Below are 14,363 nucleotides of genomic sequence, written 5' to 3'. Positions count from 1 at the left end.
CGAGAGGAGAGTGGACTAGGCTGCGCGCCCCGTTTTGTTTCGTTTTGTTTGTTTTGTTTTAGTGCGTGCCGTTGGAAGGGGAGGAGGGCTCGAACGCCCATGCTCTTCGGTTTGTCTCCCCGTTCGTACTTGCGTTTTCCCTTGCCACTCCAGATGGCGGGGCTCTCTGCCGACATCGACCTTGGGCTCCTGTCCCCCATCTTTCCGGAATCCTGCCTCCCGGGGGGAGAAGCCGCCGGCCATAAACAAGCGAGAACGGTCTCGGTTACGTCGCGTTACGCGACGGGCGGTATACTAGGCCAGCACGGTTAGGAGCTGAAAGTGTCCGTTGGCCCCACACGTCTGGCGCGCCTCCGGTCCACTTGGCGGAGGATTGCGCAGCCACGTAGGGAGGAATTTCGGGGTGAGGGAAAAACCCTGACATCAGTTCTGAGCTTTCCTATTCGTTAAAACTGATGTCAGGCAGGAAGCTGTAACACAGTTCAAATTTGCCGTGTGGAAAGGGGCGCGGGATCGGGGTGAACTCGTGAAGAGACCCGCGCCCGAGGGCTTTTGGCTCTAGCTACTGCTAGCTGGCAGGCGCTCGGTTGGGCCGAGCGCGGAGTTAGCGGCCGTTGAGAGCTGGTGCAAGGCGCGCCAGTTCGACTGTTGGGACGTGGTGTCCCTCGCCTCTGTGAAGGCGGTCGGCTAGGCCGGCCACGGATAGTTCGACCGTACTGAATCTTGTACCCATCTGTAAATAGCCTCTATAAAAGTTCTTCGTTTCTCCGTGAATCGCTTCGCCTGGAAGTCACTTCATCGAGAAGCCCTTCAAGCGGTGCATCCAGTTGCTGGAAACCACCGGACCAACACCACCGGCACAACTTTACTGGCGCAGTCGACAGTACTGATGCACTGCAGCGGCTCCCAGGAGAGGACGAAGTTCGGTATCCAAGGCGAGATACCGAGTGGACCACAGGCTAAGGGTACGAAGGTGCGAGGAGCATCGGGCGTGAAACGCCGAAGACAAGGCCTTCAGCGGACAGAGGGTGGCATCCCTGAGCAACGGCGGCAATTGGGAAATTGAAGCGGACACGACCTTCAGCGGACGCCAAGTGGCATCCCCGAGCAACGGCAGCAGCTAGCGGCTTCAATCGGCACCTTAAGAGGTCGACTCCATTCTTGCCCGAAAAGAGGACACTGCGAGCAGCTCCGAGTGAGTTCCCTGGTTCCTTTTTCTTGGCGGTCACTGTTGGACTACGGCGGGCGTAGTTAATGATAACCCGATTTGGGCATCTTAACCCCGACAAGGCATCCACAATGAACAGCGATTGTGACAGTGGTGACAGTGGGGACGGTGGTGACAAGGGCAGCAATGAGGTGTCGAGGCCACGGCGTAGCCAAAACATTGATAAAGAGCTGGAATTGTACGAAAAAAAGATAAAAGCCTTAGAGCTTGAAATGCAAATCATTCGTGCTCGAAGCCAGAATGCTGCGCCTTCCGAAGACGAACGGTTGAGACAGTACGCTAAGCTACTCGCCGGCGCGTTCCCCAAATTGCCTGCAGACGGTGAAGTGCCCGTCTGGTTCGAATCAGTGGAATGCTCGCTCAGGGCTTACAACGTTCCGAAGGAACACTGGGCGCAGCTTGTGTTCCCGGTGCTGGCCGAGCGGGTGACCTACTTATCGACTCGGTTCACCGCAGAACAGCACAGGGACTACGATAAGTTGAAGACGGTGGTCCTAGACGAGTTAAAAGTTTCAGCCGCAGTGTACCAAAGGCGGTTTTCAGGGGCCACCAAGAGGCGCGAAGAGACTTGGAAGGGTTTTGTCACACGCGTCCAGAGTTATTTAAATTTTTATTTAAAGTCTCGGGGCGTGTCGACTTTTGACGGACTTCTGAAGCTTCTGGTCGCCGACCAGCTCAAAGAGGGGCTATCAGAAGAAGCACGGAAATATGTCAAGCTGCGCGAGGGTGAGAAATGGCTGAACGCGGATGATATAGCCGCATTGCTACAGACGTACGAGGAAGCCGCCGGGAAGGGAAGCGCGCAGAGGAAAGCCGACAGCTTTAAGCGTTTTGATAACCGGCCAAAACCGAGGTCTGAGGCCCCACCTGCTCAGAAGCCTGGGACAGAACGAGGAGACGTAAGGGCTGCAGTCAGGCCAGGAGGAGAAAAGAGAAAGGAATCGCGATCGGGTGGCTGTTTCCGATGCGGAAGCTGGCGGCACATTGTTGCGAACTGCCCATTTGATCGTGAGAACCCAGCTGACAAACGAGAGCGTCCGCCGCGCGAGGATAGGTTAACGGCACGCGTGTCCACCCATGCCTCGGAGACCACGCGTCCAACTCTCAGGGACGTTAAAATCAGCTGTCGGGAGGCAGTTTTCAGCGCCATTGTGGACACCGGCGCAGATATCACCGTAGTGCGCGAAAGCCTTGTACCTGAAGAGTTTGTATCCCCACATGGGACAATCGATCTCATCTCCGCCTTCGGAGAAAAAGTAGAGGCGAAGCTGGCAGTTGTTCCGTTGAAGCTGTATCGTGGTGCTTCCTTAATTGAAAATGTGGATGATGCGACACCGGTGACGTGTGCGCTCACCGACAAGCTCACGCACGCCGATTGCCTGATCTCGGCAGACGCATGGGAACAGCTGCACGACACGCGCAAATCGGACAGCGAGGGTCTCGTGCAGGCGGTCGGAACTCTGTCGCCGCCGGGTGAAGACAGACCGGATGAGCCAGGGCCAGACGCGGGTGCCGAGTCAGTTTTGACGTTCGAGGACGAAATCCTGCCCGAGCAGACCCTTGACAGAAATGAAGGAGAGCAATCACAGACGGATAGCACGGCTGAGCTTGGCGGAGCACAGAAGTTTCGGGTTGAGCAGCGTGAGGACGAGACACTGCGTGAGGCCTGGCAGAACGCTAAGCAGGGAAAGGCGGGCATGTCAGTCGTAGACGGAGTTTTGTATCATAAAGACCAGGTGCTAGGCCAGGGGGTACAGCAGCTAGTGCTGCCAAGATTACGGCGCGAGGCCGCACTAAGCCTAGCACATGAGTCCTATTGGGGGGGACACCTGGGCTTTCGCAAGACTAAAGCTCGCCTCAAGTACAGTTTCTACTGGCCGGGCATGGAGTCGGATATTCGCAATCACTGTGACAGCTGTCATGGCTGTCAAGTGCGTTCAGACCGCCGGCGAACTGATAGGGTACCGATAACGCCTCTCACGCGCCCGAAGTTTCCTTTCCAGAAAGTGAACATAGATGTCATAGGTCCGATCGAGCCATCGTCTGGCCGAGGACATAGATACGCGCTTTGCATAATAGATCTGTGCACGCGTTGGCCAGAAGTAGTCTGCCTTAGGTCTTTGTCCGCCAGGGCAACCTGCGATGCGCTGCTTTCGGTGTTTAGCCGGACGGGTGTTCCCGAGGTAGTGTGCTCAGACTGCGGCACCAATTTTACAACCGCACTTACGAAGGAATTTCTTGGAAGGCTCGGCTGTACCCCACGCTTTTCCGCCCTAAATCATCCGGAAAGCAATGGGTCGGTGGAGAGGTGGAACAGAGTCTTTAAGACCATGCTCTCACACGTAATTGAAAAGGAACCGAAAAACTGGGACAAGTTCATCCCTTTTCTTCTTTGGGCCTATCGAGAGGTGCCGCACGACACCACTGGCGTGTCGCCCTTCCGAATGCTTTACGGCCGAGACCCAGTAGGACCACTAGGTATCCTAAAGCAAAGCTGGGCGGGAGATATTGAAGTACCCGGGGAACTGGCGAGCGCCCCGGCCGAGTACCTGAAGAAGCTGAAAGCACAGCTCGAGATCGCGGCCGACACCGCAGAGCTAACGACTAGAAAACAGCAGGAGGCGTACTCGTCACACTACAACAAGCATGCAATGGTGAAAATCTTTCGCGAAGGCGAGGCGGTCCTCGTCTTCGACGAAAAGAGGCCAGGGAAAATGTACCCAAAGTGGCTGGGGCCGGGGGTGGTGACAAAAAGGTACCGCGAGCACTCGTACTACGTACAGATGAGTGACGGTCGCCGCATGCTAGTACATGCAAATAAGCTAGGCCCCTACGTCGGCAAGGTGGGTTCGGTGAGCGTCATATTTCATGACGATTGCGACTTCGGAGAAGTCGAATACACCCCGCGCGCACAGAACCTCCTGGAGGACAGTGTAGTTCTTAAGCCTGATAGAACAAGCCACTTAGACAGGGATGCCGCGGCGCTGGTGCACGCCACGTTCGAGCAGCACCAGGCATTGTTTCGGAACGAACCATCTGTCGCACGCGTGGGCGAGCACAGCATAAAACTCGCGGAGGGGGCAAATCCAAAGCGAGGGCACCCTTATAGGATCCCAGAGGCTTTAAAAGACGAAGTAACGAGGCAGATTGATGAACTCCTCGAACAAGGCCTCATCTACCCATGCAAAAGCCCTTTTGCACACCCGATCGTGTGTGTTCAGAAAAAGGGCGGGTCGGTACGTCTTTGCATAGACTATCGAGCGCTGAATCCGGTGACCGAGACGGACGCATTTCCTATGGGTTGCCCCCAGGAGCTGATCATGCGAGTCGGAGCCGCGAGGTTCATAACCCTTCTGGACCTCAGGCGCGGCTATTGGCAGGTGCCGCTCGCTGAGGATTCTCAGCTTCCGACCGCCTTCATCTCGCACCTAGGTCAATTTGCCTGGCGGGTGATGCCTTTCGGTCTTAAGAACGCGGCGGCTACCTTCCAAAGGAACATGAACCAGTTACTAGCCGGGCAGGAAGAATACGCTTGCGCCTATCTAGACGATATCGCCGTGTTCAGCCCATCGCTCGAATCGCACATCCGTCATCTGCACCGTGTGTTTTCCACTTTGGAGGAGGTGGGCCTGCATGCTAGCTGGGAAAAGTGCCAAATAGCGCTGCCCTCAATCCGCTACCTGGGGCATGTTGTCGGTTCAGGCCAGCATGGCCCAGCCAAGGAGAAAATTGAGGCTATTGAAGGCATTCAAGTCCCTAAGACCAAGAAAGAATTGAGGAGCTGCCTAGGGCTATGTGGCTACTACCGTAGCTATGTTCCGAATTTTGCAGACATCGCTCTGCCACTAACACGCCTAACGGGCAAGGGCGTGCCGAATAAAATACCATGGCCAGATGACGCCGACAGAGCCTTCAAAGCCCTGAAAAAAGCTCTATGCGAGGCGGTTGCACTGACCACTCCGGACCCACGGAAGCCGTATCTGCTTTTCACAGACGCGTCGGCAGTAGCAGCTGGTGCCTGTTTGGCGCAGCTTTCTGACAACGGCACTGAAACGCCGATAGCCTTCGCCAGTCACAAATTTACACCCTCGCAAATGCGATGGGCTGCAATCGAAAGGGAGGCATTCGGGGTAATCTGGGCACTAAAAAAGTTTGAGACGTGGGTGTTTGCCGCCGCCGTGACTGTAATCACTGACCACAATCCGCTCTCATTTCTTACGAGCAGCGTGCCCCAAAGTGCAAAGCTTACGCGCTGGGCTCTGGCGCTCCAACGCTACAATGTTAACATTGAGCATCGCAGGGGAGTCGACCACGGTAACGCGGATGCCTTGTCTAGGATCCCCAACGCTTGTTGGAATAGTACAATGGCTGACGTCCCGCAGTGACCGCTGGGAAACTGGACCAGGGAACAGTGCACACAGATTCGTTGGACTTAAGAGACACACCCTGATCCAACCCAGCGAAAGTGGTAGTGTTCTGTGTGTGTTTGTTTAGTGGACTATCTAGCATGTATCAGTGAAGTGTGTGACGAAAGGCCGCGGCATGCTGGCCCACAGGCTCCTGCAGCTTACTTGTGCCGATGTGCTGAACTGCTATACTTGCCGAACCCTTTTTGTTGTTTGTTGCCTCGGCTTATCTCTTAATAGATTAGCCGAGTCTTGGGGGGAAGGTGTAGGGTTCGGCACGCTGCCGCCTCTTTGTGTAGATGTGTTACGAACATTCCGCGAGAGGAGAGTGGACTAGGCTGCGCGCCCCGTTTTGTTTCGTTTTGTTTGTTTTGTTTTAGTGCGTGCCGTTGGAAGGGGAGGAGGGCTCGAACGCCCATGCTATTCGGTTGGTCTCCCCGTTCGTACTTGCGTTTTCCCTTGCCACTCCAGATGGCGGGGCTCTCTGCCGACATCGACCTTGGGCTCCTGTCCCCCATCTTCCCGGAATCCTGCCTCCCGGGGGGAGAAGCCGCCGGCCATAAACAAGCGAGAACGGTCTCGGTTTCGTCGCGTTACGCGACGGGCGGTATACTAGGCCAGCACGGTTAGGAGCTGAAAGTGTCCGTTGGCCCCACACGTCTGGCGCGCCTCCGGTCCACTTGGCGGAGGATTGCGCAGCCACGTAGGGAGGAATTTCGGGGTGAGGGAAAAACCCTGACATCAGTTCTGAGCTTTCCTATTCGTTAAAACTGATGTCAGGCAGGAAGCTGTAACACAGTTCAAATTTGGCGTGTGGAAAGGGGCGCGGGATCGGGGTGAACTCGTGAAGAGACCCGCGCCCGAGGGCTTTTGGCTCTAGCTACTGCTAGCTGGCAGGCGCTCGGTTGGGCCGAGCGCGGAGTTAGCGGCCGTTGAGAGCTGGTGCAAGGCGCGCCAGTTCGACTGTTGGGACGTGGTGTCCCTCGCCTCTGTGAAGGCGGTCGGCTAGGCCGGCCGCGGATAGTTCGACCGTACTGAATCTTGTACCCATCTGTAAATAGCCTGTATAAAAGTTCTTCGTTTCTCCGTGAATCGCTTCGCCTGGAAGTCACTTCATCGAGAAGCCCTTCAAGCGGTGCATCCAGTTGCTGGAAACCACCGGACCAACACCACCGGCACAACTTTACTCAGCCGATATAGAAGTAATTGAGAAACGCAACATGGAAAATTGGGATTATAATCAGTTGGAACTGCTCATCGCTACAAAAATGAAACAAGTGAAAGGAGTTAACCGCTGGAGAGGAAAGAGGAAGCCACGAAGCTGGTGGAATATGGAAATTAAGGAGGCCATCGAACAACGACGGGTGGCTTCAAGGGAACACAGAGAAGCAAAGAGGGCGCAGTTATCTGTAGAGGAAATAGGAAAAAAAATGGGAATCTTATCGACAAAAGAAACAGCAAGTTCAGGTCCTAGTCCAGGCTAAAATAAAGCAGTCCTCTGATAAATGGCTGGCTGAAGTTCGCGAGGCAAATAAAGGGGGGCCAAGAAAATTCTGGAACCATATAAGCTGGTTGGGAAAAACAAATCAAAGAAAGCAGGAACAGATTATAGATGCTGAGGGAAAATGTTTAGAGGGAGACGATGCTGTGGACTACATTACGTCATTTATAGCTGCGTCTTTTAGCGACGCCAATGGGGTAATCTCCCCAAGTGAGGCGGCAACACAGGACAGCACAAAAGAGAACAGCTTAGAACTGACTAGTCTTAACTGGGAAAAGGCGGAAGCGAATATTCCTAAAACCACATCCGCAGGGATAGACGAAATTCCAATTAAGCTGATTAATGAACTGGGCCCAAGAAGCAAGGACGCGCTGATAAAAGCATTGGAGGCAGTCATAACAAATCAGCAAATTCCGCACAGCTGGAGACAGAGTAAAATGAATTTGATTTATAAAGGGAAAGGAGATAAGATGAACATAAAATCCTTCCGTCCGATTACGATAACATCTGTTATGTACAGGCTGGCAATGCAGGCGGTGAAATTAAAAATGGGTAGAAGGGAATAGGATACTCGGAGAACTTCAGAATGGGTTCAGAAGGGGTAGGCGGTTAGATGATAGCCTGTTCGTGCTTACCCAATGCATAGAAATAGCTAAGGCGGAAAATAGACCTCTGTTTATAGCCTTTCTAGACATAAGTGGTGCATACGATAACGTGAACAGGGAACTCCTGTGGAGCATATTGAAAGATTTAGGTATTGGTGATGAGGTAATTGATTTTCTACAGGAAATCTACCGAGATAATGAAGTTGAAATTACATGGGAATGGAAAAAAAGTACCACAACCGTAGGGGTGCACAAAGGATTAAGGCAAGGTTGCCCTCTATCACCGCTGCTGTTCATGTTTTACGTGATAAATATGGAAAGAAGGCTAGAAGAAAGTAATCTGGGTTATAATCTATCGTACAGATTAGGCGGAAATGTAGTTGAGCAGCGACTCCCGGGTTTAATGTATGCGGACGATATTGTACTGTTAGCAGATAGCCAGGAAGATTTACAAACTTTGGTTAATTGCTGTGGAGACGAAGGAGACGCTCTAGGATTCAGTTTTAGCGCAACTAAATCAGGTTTGATGATTTTTAACGATACAACTGATCAGGTGCTTACAATACAAGGCCACGAAATACCCAAAGTGGCCGAATACAAATACCTCGGGATATGGCTAAACGAAGGGCAGATATACACGGAAAAGCATGAACAGGCTCTTAGGGCAAAAGGACGAAGAGACGCCGGGGTAATGAAACATAGGGCATTATGGGGGTACAACAAATATGAAGTACTAAGAGGTATTTGGAAAGGAATAATGGTGCCGGGACTTACTTTCGGCAATGCGGTTCTGTGCTTAAGGGCAGAAGTTCAGTCGAGATTAGACGTAAATCAGAGAGCTGTTGGAAGATTAGCACTAGGTGCCCACGGCAAAACCACAAACGAGGCAGTACAAGGGGATATGGGCTGGGCATCGTTCGAGGCACGGGAAGCTAAGAGTAAAATACTATATGAAGAACGCCTGAGGAAATTGGATGATTACAGATGGGCAGCTAAGGTATTTAAATATTTATACAGAAAGAACGTTGACTCACAGTGGCGGAAAAGAACTAGAAAACTAACCAGTAAGTATGCCGGTCATGAGGACGGAGAAAGAAAGAGCATTAAACGACAGGTTAAAAACGCGGAAGTTAAAAATTGGATGAATTCAATGGAAAAGAAACATAGCGTAGAACTATATCGATTCTGGAAAAGGCAGATCAGGAAAGAATTTTTCTATGATAACTCAAGAGGCAGTGCCCTACTTTTTGAAGCTAGATCAGGGTGTCTTAGAACGCGCAGCTACAAAAAGAAATTTAACGAAGAAGATGACACATGTGCAGTGTGTGGTAGATCTGTGGAAACAATTGAACACCTCATAATCAAATGTGATGGTATCCATCCGGATGTCGATGCAGGCACAGTCACTCTTTCTGAGGCCCTAGGGTTTAAAGATAACAATGGTCATGTAAATAAATCTGCAGTGGATGTCAGCAAAAAGCGATTGGAGGATTGGTGGCTGAAAAGCAGAGATGTGGCATAAGGTTAGAATAGTAGGAAACCGTAGGCAAAGGTGATGGAGAATCTTAATGAGAATTGCCAACACAGTAAAAAAAATAATAAATAAAGAAAAGCTGAGCATGGTGGCAATTGCCACCACCCCGTTTCAAAGGGGGCGCTCCTATCCATCCATCCATCCATCCATCCGATGCCTCCCGCGATCCCCGCTCCATGCTCATGCGCGCGCACGTGCGGTTGTCGTCTGCTCGTCTCGACGGTGCTCCCACGTGTTTTTCGCTGTGTTTCTTTTGTGAAGGGGTACTTGTTGGCATGCATGCTTCAGATCCGTGTCCTGGAGCAGCAAATGGATCATCGTGCAAAGAAAGCGAGACAAACGCACTGCTTTGCGCCTAACTGTACGTCTGGCTACGTATCGTCAAGGAAGTCGGGAGAGCGTGTCACTTTGTTTTTTGTGCCAAAGGACCCCGAACGCTTTGAAGCACGGCGACGAGCCGTGCCCCGGGCTGACAAAGCTCTCGACGAGAACTCAGCCCTCTGTGAACTTCAGTTTAATGAACAGCTTGTCCTGCACTTCACGCACGTGATCAACGGAGCAACAGTCAAGATTCCCCGTGATCGACCCGTGCTTACAAGCGACGCGGTTCCAACGATTTACCCAAATGCTCCGTCGTACCTTTCCAAGAAAGCCCCTCAGAAGAGGCAATCAAAAACGTCGACATGCGGCCTCCCCTTGAAGCTCCAACGTTGTGAAATGGGTGCCTCTTCCCAAGGCGTAGAGACCGCAAATGATGAGGGGAGTGTTTCAGATCAGCAGGCTCTTGCATCTGAATTTTGCGTTCAAAGATGCGAGCTTCCAAGCGTGTATTGGTCCAGACACCAGATCGCTGGTTCTGATCACGTCACGGCTTTCACTGTGTGTGCGTTAGAAGACCACAATCTCTACTTTGAAAAGGTAGTCCTCGTGATGTCGGACAGCAGCGCGATTCAAGCGACGGTGTTCGTGCAAGCAACCCAAGTCAGAAGCGTCGAGGTTACCGATGCTAAAATGATTGAAGATCTTCTTCTAGAGGTAGACTCCCTTATTTCATGCAAAGGCTTTGGAAAAAAGGGACAGTTCGAAGCCAACTCCAAGCACCGAGAGAAGACCACTGCTTCAGTGTAAAGCAAGTAAGAAGCGACAGCCTAATGGACTTGGTATCTTTTCTCCAGCTTACAAAGTTGAATCTTGTAGGCTGCCCAGAACACAAAACAGCACTCACAAACAGAATCATGAAGTTCTATGTGCTCACAAGGCTTCATTTCTACGTGAAATCTCGGAACGCAAAACGGGACGAAACGCGCGAGCGAATGAAGATGTTAAAACTTCGACGAGTGCTCTGAAGTGTGCCTTCTAAGCTTTCCACTTTTTAATTAGCGACTTTTATAGTTTCAGTCATGAGGTACATGTGCAGTATGTTTCTGTGATACATGATGTTCCTGACGATGGTCTAAGCTATTTTTGAACGAGTCACTTTATTTTTTCTGTTACGTGCAGTAAGTCTATGTGATACATGATGTTCCTTACCCTCTAAGCTTTATATTTTTTAACGATCGAGTCACTTTTATAGTTTCACATTTGTGCAGTGTGCCTGCGTGATAAGTTCCTGAACTTAGTATGTAATAAAAGTCATATTCACATGCTGGTTTGCTTGCGCAGGTACATGACTGCTTATTTCTGGGGCGCTCCTTTCGTTGAGAGTTGCGAGATCGTGTGAGACTCGCAAGATTACTCTCTATAGTGAGCGCTTTCACGAGCTAAAAGCGTACGCAGACTGATGATCACTGTAGGCTGTAAAGTCTTCACCTCAGTTTCAGACTAATCTGCGCGGGTGCGCCCAGCGTGAACGCAAACAAAAAATAATAAAAAATCCAGCTTTCTGCACGCGCGGCGAACCCGGCGCAGCCAGCCTTTCCTGCGCGCAGCGCGCTCGCCGCATTGCACTACGGACAGCAGCGCCACCTACGCATGGCATGAAATGGAGGCGCGGCGCTCGCCTCCCGGTCGCGTCACCTACCCCTTCTAGCCACCATATCCTAGTGTTGGTTCTAGCAACACTGTTTTCTCCGATGACGTCATCACGCTTGTAGTTGCGAGTTTGGCCTGTGGCGGCGATACCTGTATTTTGGTTCTTGCTCTTTTCTACGTTACAAGTATGAGTGGTGCTTTTGTAATCAGGAGCTGGTATTCTGTCGATACAAGTCAACTTCAATTTCTCCTCAGTGTCCCTTTACAATTGAAGGCCTTGTACCTCATCCCTGAAAGATTTAATTCCCCTAATACGGCCCTCATATCTTAGCCAAGGAATCTGACCTTTGCAGGTGGACATCCAGAACCGCACGTCCGAGGTCGACCTGGTCAACTACGTGCCCAATGGCGAATGGGAGCTCCTCGAGGCGCGCATGATTCGCAACGAGGTGTTCTACCCGTGCTGCCCCGACCAGCCCTTCCCGGACATCACGGTACTCCTGAGGATCCGGCGCAAGACACTCTACTACATGTACAACGTGGTCCTGCCCTGCATCATGATGTCCGTGCTCACGCTGCTCGTCTTCTGCTTGCCGCCGGACTCGGGCGAGAAGATCGCGCTCGGCGTCACGGTGCTCCTGGCCTTCTCCGTCTTCATGCTGGCCATAGCGGAGAAGATGCCTGAGACATCCGAGTCCATACCACTGCTAGGTTTGTCCCATACACTCAGTGGCAACGGGCCTCACTCAGTGTAGGTTGCTTAAAGATAGCCGCTCTTCTTTAGCCGTACGTCTGCCCAAGCACCATGCTTATAGCGGTCGCCACGCCCTGGTTACCTATGAGAATAAATAGAGGTACTGTCCTACGACCTGCACTACGAGCATCTCCTGATAAGAATCTGTGTTCTAGTTTTAGTTTTATTTGCATATCTACATGATTCGGGACCTACCCTCTCGCAATCATAGAGTTTTTACCATTATTTAGAGGGAAACCTGGCGGCTCTGCACTTCATCCACAATGGACGCCCGAGGCCTGCTGGGCTGACATCTGGTGGCTTGTTTACTGTGCTATGGATTTGATTTTTTTTGTTGTTGTTCAGTTTCGTTTTCACTACTGTAGATTTCACTGATATTTTCTGCACTTTGTGGTGGTGTAGTGCAGCTACGCACGCAGTTCATTTGAGATGCGTAGCATCCGAAGGCGTTCGAAGGAACCTGAGCACAGTGTCTGGTGCCTGCTAGGCCTAAAGTCCGTTTGCCCCCTCCCTGGGTTCATTTACGCAAGAAGCTAGGTTTGCTCAACGGAAAACTGTGCTACCTGTGAAAGAAGGGAACAATTTTTTTTGTGAATTGAGAACTCAGCAGTCTGCTGCCGTAACCACTATGCACATTTCTCGTAGAAGTCTCGAAGACATCTTTTAAAAGTGCTAATTACTCGACAAGCGCAACGTATGTTAACCACTTTCGCCGAGGATTGCGTTTGGTTCATTTCGAAGAGTGGCGGTGGCCGCGCATTGCATGCAGGAATGGCTTCCACTTCATGAATTAATGCGGGCAAATACCCGCATCTTGCACAGGTCAGCATGAACACGGCCGTCACTTACTTGTGGTTTCATGTTTTTCTTGGCAAAATCTGTAAGCGCTGCGCCAGCGCATGCCCGGAGCCGACACTCAGTGCATTCAATCTAGTTTCTCATCGAAAAGCAGGGGATCGGACAAGTTTCTTACAGCATGAACACAGCCTATGCTCGTACATAGGGCCCGTACCGCAATAGCAGACTACACCAATGAAACCTTTCTGTTTTTCAGAATGCGAAAACGGAAGCTTCGAAAGTGTAGTAGTTTAAGCGATAACAATTTTTTTGAAACATTATCCGCTCTAACAAGTGTGTCTGTTAAACGCAAAAAAATATATTCCACGGTTGGCTATAATTGGCGGCATGAAGAGAAAGCCCTCTCTCGCTTCGGTGATCGTTACACCTGTGTGCTTTTCTGCTGATTTATTGCAATGTAGAATGATCATATTTTATTAGAGGACATATCGATAGTAAAAGAATGCTTCCTTGCAATGCATGTTTTGCGGAATTTTGTATTTCTGCAGTCGTAGCTATACTTTAGGGCCAAGCCAAGTACGACCCCGCTGTATTCCCGGCATTCCCAGGTGGATGAAGTGCCCTGCAAGAAACTCGCATAGACGGTGGCGCGAGACTTCCCTCCAGATAATAGAAACTCTATGATCGCAACTCGGTAGAAGACAACTCTGGAGCAAAACTAAACGCTGTTAAATATCATACCTTCAAACACACTTTAGTAACTGGATGAAACAGCACTAAGGTGCAGATGTCAGTGGTGTATTTACAAACATTTCGTGAACTATCGCATCATACTCATTCACATTTATTACATTTCAGAAATTTAAACAAATTAACACTGTAACCGGAACTTACAAATAACTCTTCTAATCATACTTGCAGCAAGGTTCTAATTAAGTGTGCGCTGCCGAATTGTTCAACGCGTTTAAGTTGTGATCTGTACCGGTCGCGGAGCATACCAGTATTCAGGAAGCAGTGGCTAGCAAGGACATTTATCCACAGAGCGGTGAAATTTCACTGCCTAGCACATTGTTTATAAATTCGTCTCCTGAGAAAGAAAAAGACAATATATTTCAATATATTTCTAGCAATATATTTCTAGAATGCGTTTGTTCTGTGACCTTAATACCGAATTTAATGAGAGGAATCCGCGAAAGATAAGGCAAACAACTAAAACTTAAAAATAGACGCCGACCAAAAGTACATACAACAAAGAAAAAAGTTGATTTTGCTACAGTGTGGCAAGAACTCTCGCGCAACGACTACCCAGCTGCTTTCGAGGCATGTTCAGAAAAGCAGTTACATGACCAACATGGGAAGGTTCCGTGTCGTCCCCTCTGAAATGTGTCGCTGCTCCGTAAAACCCCAGAATATGCGAGGCCTTGGCGCACATTCTGCGCACCTGAAATGTTGACTTTGCCGATTTCCCGAGAAGGAAACTGCGACATGTTAACGTCACTTTCTCCCCAAGGAAAAGTACATAGCCGTTATTTACAACTTCCCATGTTCACACTGTGACAGCGTATA

The 14,363-nt window shown here is 50.6% G+C and overlaps 2 protein-coding genes across 3 annotated transcripts in view; both read left to right on the top strand.

Annotated features, from left to right (window-relative positions):
- Positions 1-14,363, top strand: part of LOC149341946 (neuronal acetylcholine receptor subunit alpha-10-like) — a 149,749-nt gene that overhangs the window by 129,542 nt on the left and 5,844 nt on the right. For both annotated transcript variants that reach the window (XM_089544228.1, XM_089544227.1), the window contains one exon: positions 11,599-11,956. In XM_089544228.1, the coding sequence (XP_089400354.1) occupies positions 11,599-11,956 (358 nt within the window). The remainder of the gene's footprint in view (positions 1-11,598; positions 11,957-14,363) is intronic.
- LOC149341947 (uncharacterized) lies at positions 1,032-10,994 on the top strand. The gene is made up of 4 exons (XM_089542769.1): positions 1,032-3,159; positions 3,583-4,851; positions 9,701-9,939; positions 10,937-10,994. Exons 1-4 carry the CDS (start codon positions 1,255-1,257, stop codon positions 10,992-10,994), a joined length of 3,471 nt encoding a protein of 1,156 aa, XP_089398895.1. The 5' UTR covers positions 1,032-1,254.

The sequence above is a fragment of the Amblyomma mixtum genome, chromosome 5 (genome assembly GCF_055824585.1).
Source record: "Amblyomma mixtum isolate Tamu chromosome 5, ASM5582458v1, whole genome shotgun sequence".
In the NCBI taxonomy this organism is placed as follows: Eukaryota; Metazoa; Arthropoda; class Arachnida; order Ixodida; family Ixodidae; genus Amblyomma; species Amblyomma mixtum.
This window is presented reverse-complemented; position numbering and strand designations above follow the sequence as displayed.